General features: G+C 53.4%; 1 protein-coding gene across 6 annotated transcripts in view; it reads right to left on the bottom strand.

Annotated features, from left to right (window-relative positions):
* Positions 1-1,521: 1,521 nt before the first annotated feature.
* Positions 1,522-14,608, bottom strand: part of VAV2 (vav guanine nucleotide exchange factor 2) — a 148,878-nt gene continuing 135,791 nt past the window's right edge. For 4 of the 6 annotated variants that reach the window (XM_042786718.1, XM_042786719.1, XM_042786720.1 and 1 more), the window contains 14 exons: positions 14,123-14,232; positions 13,569-13,670; positions 13,380-13,468; positions 12,575-12,591; positions 12,210-12,231; positions 10,789-10,916; positions 10,506-10,580; positions 9,830-9,882; positions 8,965-9,081; positions 8,774-8,861; positions 8,556-8,679; positions 7,398-7,484; positions 5,106-5,260; positions 1,522-4,469 (listed from right to left, as the gene is read on the bottom strand). In XM_042786718.1, the coding sequence (XP_042642652.1) occupies positions 4,422-4,469; positions 5,106-5,260; positions 7,398-7,484; positions 8,556-8,679; positions 8,774-8,861; positions 8,965-9,081; positions 9,830-9,882; positions 10,506-10,580; positions 10,789-10,916; positions 12,210-12,231; positions 12,575-12,591; positions 13,380-13,468; positions 13,569-13,670; positions 14,123-14,232 (1,215 nt within the window). In that variant the 3' untranslated portion in view covers positions 1,522-4,421. The remainder of the gene's footprint in view (positions 4,470-5,105; positions 5,261-7,397; positions 7,485-8,555; positions 8,680-8,773; positions 8,862-8,964; positions 9,082-9,829; positions 9,883-10,505; positions 10,581-10,788; positions 10,917-12,209; positions 12,232-12,574; positions 12,592-13,379; positions 13,469-13,568; positions 13,671-14,122; positions 14,233-14,608) is intronic. The other 2 variants (XM_042786722.1, XM_042786723.1) reach the window with 1 other exon arrangement.

The raw sequence follows: 14,608 nt of genomic DNA, 5'->3' as shown, positions 1-14,608 counted from the left end.
ATGCAACCACCCCCCCGCGCCGTGTTTGCTCAGAGCAGGGGCAGCGCCCTGGAGAGCCCAGTTGATGTGGGAGATTATGAGAGCAGCTGTTATTGCTGGGTTAAAAAAAAACAAAAAAAAAACAAAAAAAAACCAAACATAGAAAGAAAACTGGTGGCTGGTCCATCCTCCCTCCTGGGGCAGGCTGGGGTCTGCGCAGGGCTGGAGCCAGCTGTGCTGGCTGTGGCTGGAGATTTATTCTCCTGTTAATGCCCCTGGGAAGGCTGCTCCTGGTCCTATTACAGCGCCTGGCCATGGCTGGGCACAATGAATAAATGCCCCATTTATCCCCGAGGCGTCAGCCCTCATCGGTGCAGAGCCCAAGGGGGGAGGTTTGGACGGGGAGCTGAGCAAAGCCGGCTGTCGAGGCACCCACCTGGCTGAGGCTCCAACCACCCCTCCGAGGGTTAAATGTCACCAGCTGCCACGGAGGAGCCAGCCCCTGGGGCGGCAGGGATGTCCCCAGAGGCAGGACCTTTCTGTGGAAGTAGATTTTGGCATTTACCTGCTCTTGCAGCCATTGGTGAGTGGGTTCCAGGCTCTAGCGCTGCATTTTTGCAGCCCCGCTGTAACGCGGGTGTCTGACGGTGATGCCTGACCCACTCAGGGCTGGGCCGATGCTCATCGCTGGCAGGAGAGCACCCAGGTACCCAAAACTGGTATTTCATACACGGTGCATGTTGGAGAGCTTCCCTTAGACTGAACAGCAGCAATGAGGAAAGGGTTTACCCCAGGCAGCCGTCACCACCTCGGCCAAGGCTAAATACCTGGCTGAGCAGCATCCTTCTGAATCAGCATCCAAGAGTTAGTGCCCAGCTCGTGTCCTGCTTCTCCGAGTAAAACGTCTCTGTTCATTGCTACAGACCCTTTCAGCTGACCCTGTGAAAGGTGAAGCGAGAAGGAGAAAGCACTGGGGACTCCAAGAGCAGAAAAAAATTAGCGTTATTCATTAAATGACATGGCAGCTCGCAGTGGCATCTCGTGTCCCTGCTCTGGGGTGAAACCTCCAGCAATGCCTCAGGTATTTTATAAGCAACCGTGCGATTTCTTTTATTGCTCTGGAAAACACTGCTGTGTGCAGGGCCGAGCGGGATTCTGGAATATGATACTTGGGAGTGACTAAAAGCCATGGAAAATCATGCTCTTTCTCTCACCCTGCAGCAGTTCAGCCCGGGCAGGGAGATGAGCCTGGGACAACTGCACGAGACGCAGCTGCTCCAGAAACAAGGAGAAGGAACTGGACGGGTGAGCAGCCGCCTTCAGCGGTGCCTCCCTGCAAAGAGTCAGGTCTGGCACTGCTGGAAGGATCTGCTCTGAGTTTTGGAAGGGTACGAACACTTACGCTTCAGGGCAGGAATCGGAAAGACTCTGTCCCCATGAGCACACGTCTTCCCGAGCCACCCCTCCAGCCCCAGCACAGCCAAGGGGGCTTTAGTGACAAGAAGCCTGAGCCACCATAAAAATCATTGTTTGAAAAAAATCTATCAGCAAAATTACACTTTATTTTTTCATTGTGGAATTTACTTTGATGTACTGTAACTTAAAAAGGTCTGGAAAAACCACATGCAAAAGGGTTTCTAAGTAGCAGCTAAAGTTTCTATTCCAGCATTACAAGCTATTCCAAATGATTTTCAAATTCCCAGCTATAAACTATTCCATAAACAAACAGTTTTATCTTTAAACCCCCTCCACCCTACCCCAGTTAGTGCAGTGCAAAGGAAAAACCCAAGGAATTTACATATTATTTTCCAACGTATCCCATTGCAATTTTGAATGATCTGCGATGAACTAAAATATATATACAATTTTCTCACCATCATAAAAAAACATTTCCCTTTCTTATTCACAGATATATATTGTGGCAAATGGCTGAATAATTACTTACAAACAAAACAATCTTTTTAACAAGTTTCTTACAACAGTAAACACAAGGGGGGGAGCTCTCCAGAGGAAGGGGGATTTGGCAGGGCTGGGAGGGGAGTGCAGGCAGTGGCAGAGGTCGGGGATCCCTTTGGGGTGTAAGGGACAGATGGTGCCATGGTCCCCGTGACAGAGTATGTGCTGTTGCAGAGGGGATGCCCTCGCCGCCTTACAAGATCGGCTACGTTAAACAGGAGGGCTGTGTAAGGCTTTAGGATCTGAGGCATAACCCAACCAAGCCATCGTGAGGTGTGGGGGGTGGGGGGGTGGGGTGGGTGTGTGTGCGTCTCATCCCCCCTAAATACACCCTCGGCTCCAGCACAGCTCCAGGAATGGGAGCAGGGCCCTTTGCTTTGCCCAGGAGGAGCAGGGCATTGCCAGCGCCCTGCTCCCCCTTGAGCAGACCCCGAGCTGAGCACCGAGGGGCCGGGCGGGAGAGGTTAGCACCAAACAGTACCTTGGAAAAGCCCCGAGCCCCCATCCGCGTCCCCGTCACCCCGCAGAGCCAGACCCCCCCCCCCCCCCGGGCATCTGCCCCGGCCAGACCCCAGCTGCCCCCAGCCCACTCCCCCCACGGCACCGAGAGCTGGGGCACGTGTGGGGCTCCAGGAGGAATGAGCAGCAAAGTAGGGCGGCTCTGGGCTTGTCACTGAGCAACAACACTGAATTCCCAAGTTAATATCTTGCCCTTTTCCTTTAGAGCCCCGAACTCTTCCATTTCTTATCCCGAGCAGGGCACTGCTGCTCCTGTTTGCGGCAAGGCTTTGGCTACAGCCATGGTGTTCCCGTGCCAGGGGCTGAAGGGACCAGCACCGCTCACCCACCCAACGCTGGCATCTCCCAGACCCGCGCCAGCGCGATGCCAAGAGCCCACACTGGGAACACGGTGCCCCGCGGCCGGAGCACCACAAGTCCCAGGGGAACGACATCACGGAATGGAAGCACCAGTTCAAAATGCCACTCATTCAGAGAGGCAGGAGAGCACCTCCTGGGGTTCAGATACTGGATAGAGGAGAGTTGTTCCCTGCCACACACCCTCACATATTTGTTTGTATTTGCACTTTGAAAGGAAATTCTGGAGCTGGAGAGCAAAGCCAATGCCCAGCAGAAGACAACAGCCAGGATTTCGGCCCGGCAGCTCTGCCTACCAACCACAGGGGCTGCACTTCGGAAAGGACAGACGGACAGTGCTCAGGACACAGCGGCAACACCAAGACAAGACGGACCTTTACTTGACAGCAGCAGCAGTAACAGCCTGTGGGAGGAAGAGGGGGCAACACTCAGAGCCCCCAAAAGTGCACACAGCTGGGGAAGAAGAGATGCTTTCACAACTTAGTGAGAGAAATCAGGAGTTGATACCATAGCCCTTACTCAGGTGGGTTTGCTCCCTTGAGCTCAGTGAAGTGGGATGTGTCACGGCTGCAAGAAAAATCAGCCTGGCTGGGGTAAGGGGGGGTCCTGCCCGCAGCAGGACCAAGCTGGGAATGAGGGCAGGACAGACCCACAGACACATGCTCCTGTCCACTCCTCCGCATGTACCTGGTGCCTTGGTGGCCTCCAAACCCCTTGTGCAGCAATGTGCGTCTCCAGTTCCGCAACGTGCTGAAACCTCCTGCTCACCAGTGGGACCAGGCTGCACCCCGGGCTGTCCCCTCCGCCTGCAGCAAGGCTGGTGGGACCGCAGGTGGTTGTAAAGAAAACGGGCTTGGGATGCCAAAGCGGCTCTTTTCCCCTCCTGTCTGACCTGGAGGTTCGCATCCAGCCTACGCCTGATGGTCAAAACGTGCTCCTGGTTTCACAGCGGGCATCCTTCAGAGATGAGCAACAGCCCTTTTCCCGGGTGTCCCTGCTCTGTCCCCTCGCCCCAGGTGCAGGACAGTGCTATCAGGCGCTGCCGCACGGCTGCCAGCGGGTCTGCCAAAAAATCCTGTCCTGGGGAGCCCACCCGCACGCGCGGCAGGGGGTCTGCATCATCTCCTCGGGGCTGAGTCGCTCCCTCCCCTTAGAAACCCCCAAATCCTCACCTCGGCACGCCCGGGCACCAGCCCAGGCACAAACCTTCAGCCTCACCCTCCCACCACCATCCCCACGGTGCCTTTTCAAACACCTTCAGTAAAAGAGGTTTGGATCCCCCACCCGCCGGTGGGCACCGCACAGAGTCTCTCAGCTCTGTCCATGCAGGGGAGCGCGGCTTTCCCGGGGCTCTTCTGCAGCCGCTACACGAACGTTAATCCGACAGACCATCAATCTTCTATACACGTAACGGGAGCGAGGCCGGCGGCGGCCCCGGCGCACACACACACACTGTACAGAGGAACGGATTTGCTAAAGAGTCTGCGAGAGCAGTCCTGGGAGGCGTCCGGCCGCGCCTCGCGGGGAGCCGCGGGCGTCGGGACAAGTGCGCACGGTCTGCAGCGGCTCGCTCTGGGCGCTCGGCGACTTTCCATCAGACATCCCCGCAGTCACTGCACCCCTTCCTCCTCCACGTACGTTGAGGGAAACCAGCCAACCTGCCGGGGAAGCGGAGGGGTGAGCTGGAGATTGGGGGGAGGTGGTGAAGGGACCTCCTGTCCCGTCACTGGGATTATTCCCCCGCCACCCCACGCTGTTCCTGGGGAGCCGTTTCTACGGCGCTGGATGCACCCGCATCCCGACGCGCGGTGGGTGACAGCGCTGCAGCCGTTACCCTAATTTGGGACAGAACTGGCAGCTATACAGCACCTCAGACACACGGGTTATCCACAACATATAAGGAATCAGGGAATGAAGAATCTGTCCCCAGTGGTACAAACTCTGCGGGACACCAGGTCAAGCCATCAGCCTGCTGTTTTTCCCCAGGATGCTGAGCCTCCGACCCGCAGAGCCACTCCTGCATAAACCCCCCCCCTCCCCGTGCAGGTTTAAGGAAAGGCAGACCCGAACGCCACCCAAGCCTCCACGCGCTGGGCGTCGCGTGTCACTGTCACACAGCACCACGTCACGGCACAGCAGTGGCGCTTGTGAGATGACAGCCCACCCACGTGCTGGAAAAGAGCGAGAGGGAGTGGGACGTGTCCCCCCGCCCTTTGCTGACCCGCCAGCAGACTGAGAGCAGGGAGGACCACGCGCTGCAGAAAGAGGACGGGACATTATCCAGCTGCACTCACTCTTCCGTTGGTTTCCCCCTTCCACCATCCCTGGTCCCCGCCAATCCTGCTGTAGATCTTCACCACGTCGCCCTCTCGCAGCGAGAGCTCCCGCATGTCCCGTGCAGCGAAGTTGTATCGTGCCACCGCCGTCCCTATGACCCGTGGGGTGAACACTGCGAGGGGACAAAGCAGAGGGAGTCGGGAGCTGCCTGGTGGCGTGGGACCGGCCGAAGCCTGGGGAAAGCTTGGTGAGGTTCAACCTGGGTTTTCCACCGCGGCGCTGGCTCCCATCGCAACGCCGTGACCTGGAGCAGCTCGGATGGTGACACTGGCCTCATCCAAACAGCTCAGCCCCGCACGGGCTGGGGCAGTCGCGGTTAAACTATATTCCTGCTGGGCTTTAAACAGCTCTGTGGGCTTGGGAAACCCCTCTCTGCTGACCAGGAGAGTCCAGGAGGGGCTGTGACCCCTTGGCGGGGATCGCTGGGGTGAGGGGCACTTTTGTGAGAAGGGAAGGAGGTGGCAAAAGAAAATATTTCATAGGAATGCGTGATCATTAACAATGAAATCGTGGAAAAATCCTGTTCCACCATTAATGTCAGGTCTGGCTGCCACACAGCTCCCAGCACCTGATGGGACCACCTTTTGAAAAGGAAATCTGGCAAACATCTTGCATTTAAATTACTTCCAAAAATTGAGTTATTGTGATTGGATTCTCTTAGAGACGCTGAGCCAAACCTGCGTTTTGCCATGAGGAGGAAGAAGCTGCAAACCCATTCTCCTCCCTGCTCCTACCCCTGCCAGGGAGCAGCCAGGGATTCTGGAAACTTGGTCCAAAACCAGACCAAAAGGTGTAAAAACACCCTGCGAACCCTAACACTAACCAACAGTTTGTGATAAGAAGCATGGGCCCACGGGCTCTCCTGGGACCCGACCTCCACCAGCACAGCCCCAGCACCACGGATCTCCATCACTTGAGGCAGGGGATGCTCAGGGGAGGCACAGGGAGGAGCAGCAGCGAGGGGGGAAAGGCAAGGGCAGTGCTCAGCTTCCCTGTCCCAGCGTCTGGGCAGGGGGAAGGAGGGCTGGAGAGCAACAGTGAGAGGGATGGGATGGGCAGAGGAGGAGAAAAATGCACCGCCTCTGAAGTTTGCAAAAAAAAAAAAAAAAACCACAAACAACCCCACCCTGAAGACATCATGTTTCGGTGAAGCTACCCTTTTTGTCCCAGGACTTTCGAGGATTTGTTTCAATTTTAAAAGTTTGCAAACCAAGGTTGAACTAGGTTTGAAGAAAAGCTTTGCCCAGGTTTTCAGCTCTCGGGATGGATGGAGATGAGGATGGGGATGGAGACGGTCCAGACACACAACGTGCAATCACCGGAGGGCTCGTCCGTCCTCGCCAGGCAGCCAGGCTGGAGAACGGAGCGAGAATCACGGCAGCTTTGACCTCTTTCATCAGGAGCTTGCTCAGAGCCCATTGCTGCACAAATTACTTTCTGCCATACTTTCTACGCAGTTAAAGGTTCCCAAATGCCCAGAACTATGTTCTAACACCTTGTAAAGTTAAGTGTTCTTCCCAAACACGGCACCAAGGAAATCATGCGTAGCTTTGCCAATGATTTTCCCTGTCCAGCCTAAAGAAAATACTGAAAGGTAAAAGCTTAAAGGGAAGAAATGAACTGGCATGATTTTGCTCTGATCCCTGGCAAACAGGAGGAAGATGCCAGTCTGTAACGCATTTAATCAGTGGGGGTTCAAAGGCGGGAGCACCACTGCAACTCTCTGCAGGGAGTCTGAGCCCCAAAACACACTTGACAGTGTGGGGTCCCCCCCGCCTCCTCAGCAAGGGGCCTCTGAGCAGCCTCAGATACCAGAGCTCAAAAACTGCTGGACATTGAGATGTTCTCCTTGTACAGCAAGGAGAAACGGTCTGGAAGACGGTGTGATGCCAATGCTCGTTCAGGGAAACACATGGGATAAGCAGGTCGAGCTTGAAGTACATCATGAGATCCCAATGTGCTAGATTCACTTTTTTATTAATTTTAGCCCCCTTTCTCAAATAGCTACGATTCCATCTCCTCCCTGCCTTGATTTTGGGGAGACAGGGTTTTGCTTCCAGCCAAGCCACGGTTAATTAACTTATATACAGGCCGTGTGCCAGGGCAGCACTGGGGACCCCTTGAACTGCCTGTGGGTGATGAAGGGACAGCAGGGACCCCGCAGGTCCCGCTGGCGATGGCTTTCAAGCTGGGGATGCTGCAGCCTGGGGAAGGCGGCAGGTCTCTCCGGTGGGGAGAGGCACTGGTACCTGACCAGAAGGGACTGGAGGAGCTCTGAGAAGAAAAGTTGAGGCCCTGAGGACTGAGAAAAGAAAAGTTGTAGGAAGCGCAGGAGGCTGCAAAGAGGTTAGAGAGAAACAGAAAGAGGCAAAACACGCATTAAAAAGGAAACTAAAAAAAAAAAAAATATTCTAACACACAATGCTTTAAAAGCCAAAGGAGAAATACGGGGCAAAGCATGCAGAAGGTCTTGCACAGGTGCTTGGAGCTGGGACAGCCGGTGGTAGGTCTGGCCACAGCACCACAGCCTGTCTTGGGGCTTAAAAGTCATGCTGGGGTTGTATTTTATGCAAGAGGATATTTAATCAACTTTTAATAACTATCTTCCTTCGGTATTCTTTTTAAAATATACCATGGAAGAAGTTCTTATTTTTCCCCACAAAGTAGTTATTTCTGCATTCAGGCTTTTAGACAAAAAGGAACATTTTGCATTAATGCACATTTTGCTTTCCATTTGTTTTGAGGTGGGATTTTTTTTTTGTTTTTTTTTTTTTTTTTTGTTTTTTTTTTACTTTTTTTTTTAGGCACAGACTTACCATTTCTCCCATCACCTCCCTTAAAGGAGTCCCACTAGAATTCAAACCATCACAAGTCACACTGGAACTGGATCCATTAAAACACACGCACACACGCACAAAAACTCACGTGGGCAGGTAAGACACGATATATCCCACTACCAGAGCATCACCTCTCTGCTCGCTGTCTGCAGGTGCACGGGCTGCCCCTGCAGCCGCAGCTCCTCTCCCGGCAGGACCAGGGGGTGGCAAAACCACCCCCTGAGCACACAGTGCAAAACCGCAGGAAGGAAACCAGTCTCCCCCAGCAAAAGCTCTCCCTGGTAGGCTGCACCCACTCCGTGGATCTGAACGAGCTCGGGGGAGCAGTGCCAGGCAGCCCCAGCCCCATCGGACCCCCCCCCCCAGTCCTCACCACCTCCTGTGAGACCCATCCTCAAAATGTTACCAGCCGAGCAGGAGACTTGTTTGCAAACTGGGGGGCTCAAGCCCTGCAGTAAAGCCACAAATCCCTTTGGCCAGATCCCTTTGGCTCCTGCACCTTGCTGTAAGGCTGAGATTTCCCATCACAAGTTTCACGGCGCCCACTCCTGCGGCTGAACCGGGGTTTACCTGGAGAGCGGGTGAAGGTCCTGGAGGTAGAGCGCTCCCGAGATTTATAGGGGTATTTCAGTGTTGTGTCCAGCTGCTTGAAGCTCTCCTTCAGCGAATGGCTCTGGTAGTACTCGACCAGCTCCTGAGAAGGATGGAGAGGCATCCGGCTGTCTCTGACATCCTCTGCGTGACTTGCAGGGATGGTGCACACGATCAAAGGGGTTACAAAAACCTACCAGCAAGCTTTCAAACTTCTTGGCTTCCGTGATGTGAATCCAGTTGTCCTTCTCCACCACCTTGATGTGCTTCACCTCCTCGTTGAACCTGTGAACAGTAGCAAAGGCACTCAAGAAAACGTAGCTGCATGCTCCAGCCCCATCTCACCCTCTGCAAGTGAGCAATACTGAATTACTGAATTATTACTCACTTAATGCTGATGGCAAAGCGCTCGGCCTCAGCTGGCCGCTCCCGGATCAGGTAGGTGCCACTGACGTGAGACTTGAGCAGGTTGTCTGTCTGCTGCCGCTCCATGTTCCCTGCAAACCTGAGCCCAGAGGTTAATTAATTAATTTAACTAAAAATTAATGCATATACTTAAAATAGGCACGTTTTAGACAAAAAGATAAATCTTTTTTTAAAGGCATGAAGGTTGAGGAGGCAAGTAGAGAACCAGGTCTCATCCAAAACTTCATGCGCAAAAGGAAAGTGCCCTGAGATGCAAGAAGCTGCTCAGCCACTGAACAGAGGGAGTGAGTGATGCGGAATGCAGCCTCTTCCCTTTGGAGTATCTTATACCTAGAAAATCCCACTAATTGGGAATTGGTCCCTAGGTAAACAAGGCTTCAGCAAGAGCTGGGGAGTGAGGGTAATTTAGACTCATGAATTTGCAAACCTGGCTGGAGCTGGAGGGAAGGAGCAGAAGGCAAGCCAAGCGCAGCCTTTCCTGCCAAGGCAGGAATTACTTCCAAACCAGTTTTCTGGGCACAGAAAACATAAAAAATGGGAAGAGAAACCAACATCTCTCCTGTTGCATCTGACCTTCTCCATCAGTGAAGAAATCTCCACTGATGCTGCGAGGGCTGCACCAGGTTTCACTACCCAAATGCCACTGCAGGGGCTGCCCCGTGGCCGTAGGGGAGGCGGGATGCAAGGCATTGCTAACCTGCATTTGTAACTCATTACTCAAGTGGATTCCTGACAAAGTAACAATTAAAAGGCAGGGTCGATATATCTTTATGGCCAGAGGAAGGTCGTGCCTAGCACACTGCCCAGCAGCAGGCAGGGCGACTCACCACGGGTACGCTGTGTAGTCTATCTCCCGCGAAGGTGGCCGGCTGTTGGGAGGCTGCAAAGAGAGCATTGCTAATTACTGATGAGCCGGCGTCTCATCAGGCTACAGATCACGTGCAAGATGCTCCTCTCCACGGGAGGGATTTCGTTTGCCAAGCCCTTTCTGAATTATTGGCTTCGGAGGCCGAGGGCAGTGTTGTAGCTCAGCATTTCTCTCTCAGCATCCCAGCTGTGATGAGCATGCTGCATTTGTTCATTTACCTGAGTGTTTTTTAATTGGGAAGCAGCTGACAGCATTAGAAAACACAGTAAAAAAGAAGAAAATTTTAAAAAAAGAAAAAAAAAAAGGGCAGTTTTCCTGTACTGTGACTGATCTCAAGTACTCTGCTCCAGAGTCAGCCCTGCAGAGGAAGAAGAGAGTCCAGACCTGGTCACACCAACCCCAGTCTTTGGAATGGGGCTGAGACCAACCTGACCAGACATTTGCAACTATGGGATGATGGATTCACTTCCTCGCTAATTTGGCCACAGTAAAAGGCCTCATTCAAAGTCCAGGGGTTTACTGGAAGGACCAAAGTCTCAAGCAGAAGGCTGAGAAGAGCAACAGGCACCGCCAGAGCAGCACCTCCCGCGTCAGCCCCCGGTGCTCCCAGGGTTATTTTCCTCTTCAGCACTCACCCTCGCATCGACGGGGCAGGGCTTTACTGACGAGCTGGGAAAATAACCCGACTTCTTCGTCTGCAGCAGCCGCCCCTGCAAAACCAAGCCAGGTATCAGACTGAGACGCGCAGAGGGAGCAACGTTTTTGCTGTGCAGGGATGGAGACAGGCTCCCTCCTCCCTGGCTCTACCCCCCTCCCAGCACATCCCTGCGCTCCAGGAAAACCCACAAATAAAAAGGATGATGAAAAAGTCACTGGTTTAAAACTTCCCGGGAGTTTCCTGAGGTGAATATCTCTCACCTCCCACCATGGCGAGTCGGGGTCCCCCCTCAGCAGCTCGATCACATCCCCAATTTGAAATGTCAGCACTGGCTTCCCCGGGGGGGCTGGATTTCCGTGGTAATTCTGAACAGCCACCATTTTAGGACCTGGGAGAGAAGCAAAACAGTTTCATCACCTCGTCCCTGTCAAGAAAAAACAAAACAAAAATACCCCTCCTGAAGCCCGATTTTCTTTATCCTATGAACCACAACTCTAATGGCACCATCAGGCAGGATTTTGGGGCAGAAAGCAAGGAAGCAGAAAGGACCAGTGCCCTTGGCTTCCACAGTTACATGGATGATTGAGTTCCCTGAGCAAAAACAAATCCATGAAGGACTGAGCCAAGCCAAAGCTCTGACTCCCAGCCCTGCCCCTGGACTTGAACCTCGCCGTGGCAGACCGGCTCTCGTTAGGCGATGCCTGGCTGGCACCAAACCCCGCCGAGTTCAGCGGTGACACCCACGATTGCAAAAGGGACCAGCAAACACTCGGCTCCCACTGAATTTCAGCTGGACCTGGGACCCAAACGCCCCTGAAGCTCCCAGTCAAAGTCCAGTTGTCTCGCCAACAACGGCACATTAAATAAGCTTCCCCAACTGCACTAAAACCACAGTGTTTATCTTCAAAATGCTTCCCCACCTCTGCCTCTCCCTGTCCAGCGAGAGCACTCTGTGCTTTTTTTTTTTTTTTTTTAATCACCAATTTGATTCAGGTTTCTTTTCGCCCGGCTTGGCTTTCCTTTCGTCAGAAAAAGCACAAAAACAAATTGTTCCTTCTCCTTTGAGCCAGAGCACGGGCAGGGCAACCCCAGCACTCTGCCTAGGCTGGTTTTAAGCAAAGGAAAATTTTAAAATATTGTGGTAACCATCACAACTAACAGCCCCATCAGAGGTCAGCGCCTGGAGCCGCACATCCCTGCAGCCCACCGGACACGGGGCTGGCAGGAACAAGCTCCCCACCAGCAACAAACCTCCCTGCCAGGATGCGTTTGGTCTGCTCTGCAGGATGAGCTGGCACAAGGAGATTCGCCGGGCTCTCCTCGGTTACTGGTGTGACTTGCAGAAGTTTTACTTGCACAGCCGAGCAGGCCAGGGGCACGAATGTACCCAAAGAAATGAGGCACTGCTGGTGGCTGCAGGGGCAAGGGCTGAGCCTGAGGAGGAGCCGGGTCTTTCTGCAGGAGACCCGACCTGTTCCTTTGGGGAGCAGGGGCAGGAGAGACCTTGGCACCCCATCGCTTGCCACGAGGGTGGCACAGGACCCCTCTCTGCAGCTACTGATGCTCCTTTCAGGTTTCGGAAGGAGCTTTCCCCTCCCACATGCTCGATATTAGGGACACCTGCAGCCACAATCAAGGCGCTGTCTCTACTTGCCCATCTGCAACACAGTAATGCCCTTACCAGGCCCAGCACTCAGTGAATCCTGCAAAGAGAGAGGGAAAAAGTCTTTGTGAGGACATGGAAGTCCACGAGCATCCACCCAAAGCCCCCTGGATAACAAACCCTCTGCTGAAACCTCCCAGCCCACAGTGCTCGCCTCAGCTGGGTGCGGGCACCTCCCAAGGGCTGTGATGCTGCACAAACTGGGCCAGTTTTAGGCTGGAGGAGAGGCTGTCAGTCTCCAGTCTTGCCCCCCAAGTTGCTGGGACCCTCCTTGAGGCCAACATTGGCTCTTCCCATGAGCTGCCTGCACCCAGACTGGGCAGGGAGACAGGCTCTGCCCTAGGCAGAGGGGGATGAGGGAAAAGGGCCATCGGATGACGTACCTGGTCTGCTGAAGAACCTGCAACAGAAATGACAAAGTAAGTGGTTAATTTAACAGGCAACAAACCCCATTTTCTGATTCTCTTCATGCTGTGAGTATCAATAAACCAGCATCAGTGCTTGAACTTGATGGAGGAAGCACAAAGCAGAGGCTGGGGTTACCTCAGTCATCACTCTGCACTGGGTGGGCAAGACCCAGGACAGGACTGGAGCCAGACAAGGACATTTTCCCACTTGCACACAGTTCTGTGATCTTGTTTCTTCCTCCCTCTACTCTCCACCCAAAACCTCCCCCCAAAGCCACCCTGTGACAGTCCCCTGCACGGAGCAGTGCCAGGGCTCTGACCTGGGTGAGCAGAGTCACAGGTTTGCCCAATTTAGACCAAGGACACAAACTGTGGCCATCCTACGGGGCATTTGGGATCTGGAGACTCTCCCCATCAGAAAGGTGATCCCTGGCGCAGACCCTCCCACTTTTGCTAACCAATGTCTTCTGATGAAGAACTCATCATCTCTCTTAAATGCCCTCCCAGCATGAGGGCTGGGCACATCCTACCTAGGACACAGAGCTGCTGCGATCTTCTCACATACATGGGATTCAGGTCTTTGTTTTGGGGGGTTTTGATTGGCTTGTTTGCATTTTAAACAACCAGCTAATGTGAACTGCAGCCCTGGGAGGTGGGTGGGAGTGTGCTTAGATTTTATTATGCATTAACTAACATTAGTGCTTTATAGAGCGAATCTTTCAGATCATTCACATGCATTCACCTCCTTGGCACAAGCTGCTAATGATGTGAAACAACTCACCAATTTTGCAGGGAGGAATGATCTCCAAGCACTCCTTATGAGCACCTGCTCCACATTTGGGGCAAAGATAGCCCTGGTAGAAGGTTCCTCTGCACAAAAAAAGAAGTCAAAAAGTGCTGATTCAGCCTCAGCTTTGAGCCTTCCCATGTTTTAATGCACATGCAGAAAAGCTGGAAGGATGTTGCTCACCTTAGGAACATCCTGCAGGCTTTGCAGTTGGTAGTCTTTTCAAATGTGTACATCTGAAAGCTATGGTGGTTTGCATTGGCTTTCTCTGGCTTTATGTTGGACCTAAGGGAAAGGACCGGGGGGTTATCAGCCTGTCCCTACAAGCCATGCTGCACTGGTGACCTTCCACAGCAGCTACTGTTTGCATTTCAATCAAACCACGTGGACAGATATGAAACCAAGTGTGAAGGCAGGGCTTGACTGTGCAGAGAGAGGATTTTGCCTGTTGTCCCCTGGGACAACATTCACAGATTTGGCCCTTGCCCGAGTCAATCAACAGCCCAGACCTGCTAGCACAGGGCAAACCCTGCTCTGCTCAGGACCAGCTCCCAGCAGATGATTCCGTGCTGGACCTAAGCTCCCTTTGCACAGGGACCCATCCAGCAAGCCCACGTGAGCTTCCCCATCACAGGCTTTGCTACCGGAGCTGGTTTCCAATGACCTGCTGGTCCAAGACACCATTCCCCCGTGCTTGGCAACTGCACACCAGGGCTAGAGCAGCCACTCATGCTCACATTGCCATTTCAAACTGCTCCATCCACTTCCTCTTCATTTCCTCCGTCTTGCAGAAGAACTGGAAGCCCTGCTTCCCCTGAAGGTGAATTAGGTAGAAGCCGTATGACCACTGCAAGAGAAAACAAGAGAGCTGATCGCACCGCTATGCTCCCAATGCCTGAGCAGCAAAATGCACCACACTCTTATTCAGGCATCCTAATAACTGCTCTCAGTGCCTGCCCCTGTCCCTTCTTCTGAAGGACTGCTGAACCTTTGCACAGGTAACAGCAGGGAAGGAGGAAGAAGAGCTCCATGTTTCTCTAACACATCACAGCTAATGATGCCTGAATCAGCTTGGCACTGTGCACTGGGGCCAAATAGGATTTTATGGTGGCAGATGAGAGAACCCAGATTTTTCTGCTCCAGTGGATCCTCCCCAGTCATTATATCTCTCCCTGACAGCATCTGATGGCCCAGGAGGAACATCTGACCTGCCCACTGCACAT

This window comes from Tyto alba, unplaced genomic scaffold (genome assembly GCF_018691265.1).
Source record: "Tyto alba isolate M040663 unplaced genomic scaffold, T.alba_DEE_v4.0 Super-Scaffold_11, whole genome shotgun sequence".
Lineage (NCBI taxonomy): Eukaryota > Metazoa > Chordata > Aves > Strigiformes > Tytonidae > Tyto > Tyto alba.
The sequence above is the reverse complement of the archived record's forward strand: the minus strand, read 5'-3'. Positions and strand labels throughout refer to the sequence as shown.